Consider the following 10,766-nt stretch of genomic DNA (forward strand, 5'->3'; position numbering starts at 1 on the left):
CTGAGCATATTTGCAGGGAGGAGGGAGGTTTGCTGTAATAAAACTCATCGGTGAACGGTTGTCAGCCCTCTTAACCTTTCTGCTGAGGTGCTAATCATTACAGTGCCACGGGCGTCTCTGCATGGCTTGTGCAAGTTTTTGAAGTAGATTGAGGAACAGTGTGTTGTCAGAATTAACCTTATATGTGATGAACCAAATGCACTAAAAATGAGAACGAAGGGGTTTGGTTTGGGATCTTGTTATTATATATTTTTTTAACCATTATGTTTTGAATCAATTTGAATTTTGTGTTAATGCAACAGAAGAAAACATTAAAAACATAATATGAACATGTCATTTTTCCATCTCACAAATGCCCATCAAAGCAAGGATTGTTGAGACTGAGTGCCACAAAATGTTACAACAAACGTACACTGGAGAGAAAACAACTTCAGCACAACGTTCTAACGTCTAAAATATATAACGGAGCAACTCGGGCTGGAGACGTGTGCATGGCCTCAGGAAACAACCCTTATCTATTTAAATACGGATGTCTTGAAAAGAGGAGAGCAACAGTCAGAGCGCATTGAAAATCACTCCAGAGGTGATATTGTGCTTCGCTGCCCTGAATCACAATGCAGTAAAGAAACAAGAAAAATGGAGCCCTATAAATAGACAGCGAGATAGCATCAGTGCAACCTTCAGGACACACAATGAACAAGAACAGAAGTCTTGTTCTCTCTCTTTTTTCTTTTTTTTTTGATGATTTTCCCCCATATCTTGATTTGATTTGATTCAGTCACGTGAGAAGGGAAAACACAGGGACGGGCAAACGCGTGTCACATTGGATTTAACATAAAATTTTGTGTCAGTGGCCTGTAGAAATAATTCCATTAGTGAACTTCTAATGAGCTGCTGAGGGAGTCATTATGCAGTTACACCAACATAAATCCACAAATCAACAAAATTATGGCCTCAGTTGACAGTGACAAAAAACAGTGACAAACGTCATTGCACATAAATGTTATTTTCTTTGTCGGGATTGATTGAACTGAAAGACACTAATATTACACAGGTACAAAATACATATGAATGTTCTGTTAAAGGCCAGCAACATTTCATAGTTTTGTTATTGTCTATAAATTCTATGAGGAGATGAAACAGTGTGAGTCAGTGTCTGACCTGCCTGTGGCTTTTAGCACCCTTGCTCATTGCTTCCTAATGACGACATACATCTGTAAAAATGGGTCACAAATCTATAGTTAATTTATATTAAAAAATGTTTTAAGTTAAAGAAGATCCTAAAACAGTCAGTCGTTGCAAACGTTAGTCAAGTCAATATTTATTTATATAGCGCCGAATTACAACAGATCTGAAGGCACTTTTTTAAAATAGAGCAGGTCTAGACCATACTCTTTATAATATTAATCACAGACACCCAACAACTCCCACCATGAGCAAACACTTGGCAACAGTGGCAGAAACCTCATCACTTAAACAGGAGGAAATAGTGCATTTGTTGAGGACCTTTTATTCAGACATGCATTAACATTCAGACATGCAGTGTATGTGGGACTGACTCAAAAATGAACGTGCATATTCATGGTGATGAAGGAACATGTCACCCAGAGCAATATTGTGGCTCAGTGACGTGTTTTCACTGAAGAATAAACTATATGGAGCTTTACCCACACAGACTACGGTTAGATCAGTTGATTGTCGACTTTGTTCTTTTCCTGCAATTTGTTGACAATAAGAAATATATATACACATATCATCACACATTAAAAACAGGCTCCATGGGCAAATACTGTAGGCCTATTTGACCCAGAAAGGAAATTGGGTCATACAAATCTCACTAAATCATCATTTTTCTTTTTAACACCATCATGAGCCAAGTCACAGTATAACAATAAGTATGAAAAAATAGAGCACAGAACATAATCTGCATTGATGTGTTTGACAGGAATAAGACAAGAGGTTCTCTCTCACTCTCTGCTTAATGTTTGGTAAGCATTATCCCTGCATATCTATCCGTACGCTGACACAGATACATGGACAATGATAGTGGTTGCCTGGCCAGGCAGGTGATTTGATTGTTGACGTACGGTATCCTGGCAGACTTCCTGTCCGTCCGTCAAATGCGAATGCATTACAGATGTTGACTGTCAAATATAACAATATCTTACATGTTTGTTTTCTTAGCTATTCAAGCTCATGACTTCACGGTGCATTTTAAGCGTTTCTCTTTAAATATGTGTAAGAGAAAAAAAAAAAAAACATATTTGTGTTTACGTAAGGAAGTAAATGGCAGGATCACAAAAGCCAGCTGTGCAACCATAAAGTCAAAAAACAATCATAAAGATGGTACCATTTCACCCGTTAACATCTACTACTCACTATTTACTCACCTACTGCACATGTAGCCTACAACTCAATTTGCTTCAACGAGGTGAGACACTGAACCAACACTGGCAGACTGGAAGGAAAATTGGAATTTGCCCAAGCACCATATCAATCCAGTATTACAACCGAAGACAGACGATTTTACAGTGGCGACAGAAGGCTGTCATGACATGCAGCAGGGCTGGAAAATACCAAATGTAGATGTTGTGGAAGAATAAGAAAATTGTTTATTGGGAATGTTTCCAACATAAACTTCCACAGAGTCAATTGCATTTTGCTCCGCAATACAGTGTCACCACATTGCCAGCCGCTAAAAGTAAAGCCTGGGGGTAATTACATAAGTAAATTATACTGTAATATTGTACAATGTCTTTTGGAGTGTAAGCAGCAAACTGTTAGCTACTTCACACCAACTTGGTACGACAGGGCTATAATAACAGCCAGAAAATAAAGATCAAGTTATAGAGTGTGTGTAGGAATAAACTCCTCCTCATGCAGACACAGTGTGGAGGGTAAAACGAAATAATAATAATAAATAGAGAAATCCCATGAAAAGACCAAAACCAATGAGGAAATGATCCTATTAACAAGTGTTGCCTGTGTATCCAGGCCCTCATATATCCCTCTGTACCATAGAGCTTTGTTTTTGTCCAACAACCATTAAAACACATCAGTGATGATGAACATGGGCAGTGTGTGTTTATTATGAGTCAATCCCACATACACCTTCTGTCATAAATACTCACTAGTACAAAATGTGTATTAATCTGTGGCAGAAAATAGTCCGCCACAAAATGCATGTTAGTGTAACAGTTCCCACTTTTTTAGTCTGAGTTCAAATGTAACTATATATATTTATATATATGAGACGTTTTTAAATATTTTTAAAGTCTTTAGTAGGAACAAACGGGTTTGGAGCTGAGTGGCACAGGAAGGGTAGAAGTCGTACAGCTTTGTGACTAAAGCCTTGTTGGTTTTGGTTTTTTGGTTTGTTAACAATAAGAAAAGAAAAAGAGTTTGAGTTTGAGGAGAAGGTGCCTTTTATGGTTTCATTATATTACAATGTTCCTCTTTGCACCTTCAACAAAACATCTTATAAGAGCAGATATAGGGGAGAGGACACTTCAGCAGCATTGAAGGTTAATTCATATGTAGGGCAACATTTATATTTGGCATCTGTCAGATTTGCACAGCATCATCTTCATGGCATCATCTTGACAGGATGACAGTGCAGTGTACGTTTCCCACAGGAATGTAGACACAGACGATCAGGCCACAGGGCCAAGACACAGGCCACTTTCCTTCAATATACAGACGCAGGGCCCTTCCTCCTTGGTAATACACAAGGGGCTCATGGCCACCAGGAAATCTATTTCAAATAAAGACACGCTAAAAAGTAATAGTAATGAATTTTCTGTTTGAAAGACCAGTGTATCAAAATTCATAAGGTTTCTTTTTTTCTTTTTTTAAGCAACAGCAAAATAACACTGTCAGTGTGATTTTGCCAGTCTGGAATTGAACCCAGTCTGGAAGGAGGAAGAACTAGCAACCAGGTTGGAAGCAACGGGAATGCAATTTGCACACACATACATACACACATACACATACACACATACACACACACACACACACACACACACACACACACACACACACACACACACACACACACACACACACACACACACACACACACACACACACACACACACACACACAACACACACACACACACCACACACAATGACACAGGTCAAGCAACCTGTTGAATATGCATTGAAAAATGAACATGTGACCTAAACAGATAAACGAAGGGAGGGTAAAACACATGAAAGCTTTGACCAGACATAAATAAGACATAAATACAGCCTGTAAATAAAGATCCTTTGGTGTATAGAAGGTATGCACTGAAATAAATGGCCAGGAAATTCTTATAATGTGCAGAAGTATACAGCAGTGTTTCCTCTAAACGCATCAGAGCTGAACATTTGTTTTAGTCCAACAGGCAATGGATGCCATCTGGTCATTATCATCACCACAGGGCAGCGTGACCGTAAATAGAAATACAAGAAAAGTGCTGGGGATATGAGACATAATGACACGTGACGCAAGAACACAACAAAACATCCAGTGGCCACAGATGGGAGCTCCATTTTTTCATTTAAACTCTTGATGGTGCTGATTTTTAGGCTGTATGGGTCAAGTTTTTACTATATTAGATTTTTGTGGACTTCTTCCAGTTACAAGTTGGATATCAGGGTATGCAGTATGCCATAATAGGCTTTTTTCCATATTCAACAGGAAAAATACAACTGTGGCTCTGGCTCTCACCATGGTGTGATCGTGAACCTGAGACTAAAGCAGCTAAATGGAATTCAGCCATCATTAATTGTATTATTTACATGTCAAAACGCCAGTGGCTCAATGCTTCATTGTAATTATTACTGTTCAGTGAGTTTCATTTAAGTATTGTCATTTTTAATTCTCATGTATCAATTTTCCCTTTAACTACTTTATGCACAGCTACAGTACATCAGCTGGTCATTTCCTACGTTTCCCAGAATACCAACACAACAGATATGCAACAATCTCCAGATGTGTGGACTTTGATTGCTGTAGAGGTGTGTATTTGTAGAGAAGGAGTGTGTGATGGCATTATCAAAGTTAAAATTAAGTCAAAATGGAAGGCGATCATCACATCATAGGAAATCAAAAGGTTGTTGTATATCTCTCACTATTTAGACCAAATATCACAGTGTAAAGTATTGAATTAAATATACAAGTAAAGGTTTTGATGGTATTAAGGGTAAAGGTATTATTATTCAAAACTTTACCTCAGTAAAAGTATCATATCAGCTAAATGTGAAATAAAAATACAAATACTCCTAATGCAGAATGACCCCTTTCATAAATACTGTATTTCTTACTGTACCTTCCTGTATATGCTGTACTTAGTTATGTACTGTATGTTCCATGCATTGCACAGATTCTGGACTCTTCAATGAGGCAAAAAGAGAAGATGTGATTTTGTTAATTTTGACTAAAGCAGAAGCAAATCATTATTCAAAGCAGAGTATTTTTCTATGTTTTAAAAAAGTCTGAGAAGATCTTTAATCTGAATCGTAACTAGTAGCTATGTAAAATCAAATAAATGTTGTAAACATTACAATATTTCCGTAAAACGTCAAATAAAATGTAGAGCACAGGTAGTTCAGAGTTGTCAAAGCCAGTACTTGGGTAAATGTACTCCACAACAAACCCGTAAAGGCATAAACTGTAACCAGACTGAAATTCATTCTCAGTTACTTTGTCATTTTGGAGGCCTGAGGTGTGAAGATGCGTTTCTTTAACCAGCGTCAGGTTTGGTAGTCAGGACAGTCTGACGAGAAGTGACAGCAGTTGAGAAATCCTCATTTTAATTCCCGAGCAGTGACTGCAGCCATTAACGTTTCTCCCACTGTGTGTCAGGACAGGGGAAGTCCACAGTTAGTATTCCCACAGTGCTTCACTCTGCTCCACTGCCCATCAGGTACAGCAGCCCCCTGGGGAGACTGTATGAGTGAATATTAAAAGTGTGCGTTCGTCAGACGGTGGGAAGGGTTACAGTGTTCCCTGGGGCTTATCGCAGTTCCACGCTGTTGCCTAGCCTAACAAGGCGGGGAGAGTCACAGTCTGAGAGACGACGCCAGGTCTCAGGGGAAATTTAGGAGGATCACGAGTCAGGCTCACTCCTCTAGAACAAACTCTGACAAAATGCAGGCTGCCAGGATTCGTTCTCAGACAGTTACAGGCAATGCATCATATATAATTGGACACAGAGGACAGCTGAAGGTGATTCACACAGAGTCATGCATTGCCATGTGTGACTGAAATGATCTATAAGCTGCTCTCCTCAGGAAAATGTCACCAGCTTAAGGACAGATAAGTTTGCAAAGGCATTGTTCCTTTATTCAGATTTAACACCACAGGTAGCAAATCATATAATAATGCAGTTTTAGCTCAGGCTTTTGATCTTTCGTGATTTCCCTTTCACTACTGGAGCATTGAAACAACAAACAGAGTTGAGAGCCTCCAGTGTAACTAGCGTCCTGCCCTCAGCTGACAGAGCTAGTCCCTAGTCCTTTATCCAGACTGACACATGACAGAGGGGAAAGAGTCAAAAACTATTTCTTGCTGCTTATCACAGGACTGACCTGCTGCATCTACTCAAGCTTTCTGATCTGCAGAAGTTCATCAGTTACAGTACTGCTGCCAAGGTCCACCTAAGGACCTAAGAAAGTGGAGCACATCACTCAAGTTCTTGGAACCCATCGCCTGCTTCATGTGTGTCAAAGAACTCAGCAGTGAATGATTTAGGCCAGAATACATTTCTGATCTGCTACTATGTTATTAACCATCCAAACCTCTCAGATCATCTGGGGCAAAACCTGGAGACACAGCATTTAGCTTTAATGCACCAAATATCTGAAAACAAACTCCCAAAAAGACTGAGGTCTGCTCAAACACCGACTTCATTTTAAAATGTTTCTGTTCGCAAACCCTTCATTCACATCTTATCCTGGAGTCTGGACTATAAGTTACTTCCACCTGTTTATTCTGTTTTATTCAGTTTAATCTTATTTATATCTTCTATTTTATTTTACCCATTTAAAATCCTATTTGTCTTTTAATATTTGCCTTAATGCCATCTTTTTAAAAAGGTGCTGCGCAAATAAACTGTCCTTTTCCTTCCAAGACTGACATATGGAGGCCATTATCATTACATCTGAATAGAGTGAATATAGAAATATAAAGAAAATTACAGAAATCTATATTGTAGTTTGTAAGATCATGTTTCATCTTACCACAAATGTGACCAGTATGTACATTTTCATTATCCATCCTATGTACTCATTTGTGGTGCTGGAAAAAAAAATCCGGGAAGTAAATAATACACCACAGTGAATAACTCAACTACAACAGGCATGAAAACACCTCAATATCAGTGAAAGCCCTCCGTAGGTACTGCTCTCCTTTCTGCAACCCAAGAAAACCTGAAAAAGACTTTTTCTGATACTCGTGTCCATGTCTGCATGTTTCCTAACACTGTCACAACAGAGGCATAAGAATAATGGGCGGATGACTGTCTTTCCCCCTGAGGTACTTCGTGACCACCTGGAAGTACGATCAGGACCCTACTCAAACAGTATTTTCCACGCTCTGCTTGCTGTTTATTCGCTTTCAGAGATCACCTCCTTTTCTCCTCCTGAATTGACTGATTTGCATGCTCTGCCATCATTGGCTGCCTGCACGTTACACTTCAACAGGCTGCCTTCTGCTGATTGGCTGCAACTGCACGAGGGCATGGAAGCTCTCTCACCAAAACAGGCATAAAAGGCAGTGTGTGGTGGGATCACAGACACAGAGGAGCACCCTATAAAGCAACAAGAGAGAGGAAGGAAGCTCAAGACTATCAAGAAACTGCTGAAGAGGAGATTTTAAAAAGGACATTTTCTTTTTAAAAAGGCAGAAGTCAGTGACAGAGTGTGCTGAAATTTGTAGTGATTTAACAGCAGTATTAACCACTAAGTGTAAGTGAGTTTTTGGGACATTTACTTTCATTTTCTTTCTTCCAATAAACAAAGGCCAGCATGTCCCTTGAGGTGAAGGAGAAGACCCAGGTGCGTCTAGTGTTTCTGGGGGCAGCAGGAGTGGGCAAGACAGCTCTGATCCGGCGCTTCCTCCAAGACACATTTGAGCCCAAACACCGGCGCACAGTGGAGGAGCTGCACAGTAAGGAGTACGACATCGGCGGGGTCAAGATCACAGTGGAGATCCTGGACACCAGTGGCAGCTACTCCTTCCCCGCCATGCGCAAGCTGTCCATCCAAAACAGCGACGCCTTTGCACTGGTGTACGCTGTGGATGACCCAGAGTCACTGGAGGCAGTCAAGAGCCTCCGAGATGAGATCCTGGAGATCAAGGAGGACAAGTACACGCCCATTGTGGTGGTAGGGAACAAGGTGGACCGGGAGGAGGAGCGGCAGGTGTCCAATGAGGACGTGCTGTCAACCGTAGAGATGGACTGGAACAACAGTTACCTGGAAGCTTCGGCGAAGGAGAACGCCAACGTGGTGGAGGTGTTCAAGGAGCTCCTGCAGCAGGCGAACCTTCCCAGCCGCCTCAGCCCCGCACTACGCAGACGCAGGGAGACCTTTCCCAAAGACACCAACTTTCGGCCGCCCATGAACAAGACCAACAGTTGTATTCTGTCGTAATGGGAGACAGGGGAGCAGAAATGTTTTGTTTTAAATGAAGGGACGAGAGTTGAGAAGACGGAGGGTATGTTGTGAAACACAGTGCTGCTGGACAGAGGAAAGGAGAAAAGTCTGGGCTTCAGTCAGTGTTGGTGTAAAGTGATTGTGATAAGCGATCTGGACCAACAAAGACACTTTGGGGTTCACAACTGAGAGGAAAAGAGACTGAAGAGCAGAATGGTGTTAAGACTGAACTGAAACAGACTGCCACCTGAATAATTACGAACCTGAAGGAAGACACATTTAATACTCAGTTGTTTACTTGATGTAATCTTGTTGCTGCTTATTTGGTGACATGCTGCTGGTGTTTAGATCAATGTGTAGCTTTTGAATTTCAAATTAAAATGTTCACTTACATCAAGGTATTTCGACTGTTGCTAACAGACTGTTTTCTGAGAGAAAGTGTGTATATATGTTGTGGTTTGTGCAAAATGTATATCTCTCATGTAAATTGTTTTAATTTACTTATTCACCTGTAGCACATAATGTTTACAATTTGTCATTAAGCATGTTATAACTGTTATTTTGAAAAGAAAAAGTGGTGAAATGCAAATGTAAAACAGTAAATGCACTTTTCATTTTGAAATGACCATTAAAAATGATGTTTTTATGCTGTTTTTTAAAATATATAAATTCAATTTCTTTTTTTTTATAATTACATACTCTCACAAATGTTATTATTTTGCTGTTTGTTTAACAACTGTAATTGGAATGTGGATCTAAATGTGTAATAAAAGACCAAAAGTAAAATTTGTTGTGTGAAATTGTTGATGTTAATGCAGCTACATGTAGAAAAGTTCACTTTTAGGTGAATAATTATATAAAGGAGGTAAGTTATTAAAAACAAATAATTGATCATCACTTACAAATTAAAGTACTCCAGGAAATCATTTCAGTGCAACAGTAATTGACAATATATAGAAATAAATAAACAAACAAAACATATATACATTGATAGATGAAGGACATGGAACATGTTGCAAAAATACAATTTTAAAGCTAAATAATGCTATATTGTAGGACTGCTGTCATTTTTACAATTATTAAATTAAATTTAATAATTGGTTACAATGCTTCTTCTGCCTTCTTGGTGTCAGGAAACCTTTCAGCACTAAAATCTGTCAGGTTCAGTATAAAGCCTACTACAGCAGACAGACTTTTGATGTCTTTTCAGGCAGAAATTATGACCCAACAATAGGCGGCAATACGAAGCTAAAACTCTGTAAAATATGTAACAGCATTGGCAGTATGCATATAATACAGAAGCATGAATACTGATTATTTTGGGTGGGGTCACGCCACCAGGTTGACTGTCTGCTTCCTCAAACCAGTTTCAGCCACAGAATCTGAACATGTGACAAAAGAAACTCAACAGGTGCCAACAGAGCATATTCACTTTGTTCTTATTGTTTCTGTTGGTATTCATATTCTTGCAGTAAGTGACACAAACTAGTAAATCAATGTGTACAGTGAACTGAAACTGAAAAGTGAAAGAAAATGCAAGAGGTTGAGCTCCAGATTTCTTCACCCTCTACATCCAACAGTATTTTAAGATCTCTGTCGCCATCTGTTGGTGCAAAACACACAAGCCATCCAGTAAAACTAGTAACAGCTCAGTATGTGACCCTTGAGTATATTGCTACCTGTGGCTTCAGCCTAAAACTGTAATTTAAATCTTAATAAGAGATCCAGTATGTTTGAGTCATGTTCACATGTGGACATTTGGTGTTTTTATAAAAGTGCTTTTGTGTACATTTTATATTGCAGTGAGCCAACACAGACTTCACTGCATTGGGTTCCAATTGTCTGAAGTTTTCATAAGTTATGAAGAAATGTCTGGTGATATTATTGCTCATCGGATTAGTCTTGAGTGATTTGACTGATTGGCATTGTGTACGCGGTCTGTTACGTATAACTTTGGTTTGCAGCGAACAACCTAAACACCCTAGATAACATCTCTAACACTTTTCACATCTCTGGAAAATGGGTCCAACGTAAGATGAAAGCAAGTGTGACATCCCAATTAACGAGTGAGAGTAAACAGTGACTGGCTCCAGGCCTGAGGGGCCAGCTGTCAAAGTTGAG

The 10,766-nt window shown here is 39.4% G+C and overlaps 1 protein-coding gene across 1 annotated transcript; it reads left to right on the forward strand.

Moving 5' to 3' along the window:
* Positions 1–7,804: 7,804 nt before the first annotated feature.
* LOC111236333 (GTP-binding protein Rhes-like) lies at positions 7,805–9,267 on the forward strand. Its single transcript, XM_022765033.1, has 2 exons — positions 7,805–7,896; positions 8,010–9,267. The coding sequence occupies exon 2, from the start codon at positions 8,016–8,018 to the stop codon at positions 8,640–8,642; it is 627 nt and encodes a 208-aa protein (XP_022620754.1). The 5' UTR covers positions 7,805–7,896; positions 8,010–8,015; the 3' UTR covers positions 8,643–9,267.
* Positions 9,268–10,766: the final 1,499 nt, after the last annotated feature.

Source organism: Seriola dumerili, unplaced genomic scaffold, assembly GCF_002260705.1.
Source record: "Seriola dumerili isolate Sdu_G_001 unplaced genomic scaffold, Sdu_1.0 BDQW01000621.1, whole genome shotgun sequence".
NCBI lineage: Eukaryota > Metazoa > Chordata > Actinopteri > Carangiformes > Carangidae > Seriola > Seriola dumerili.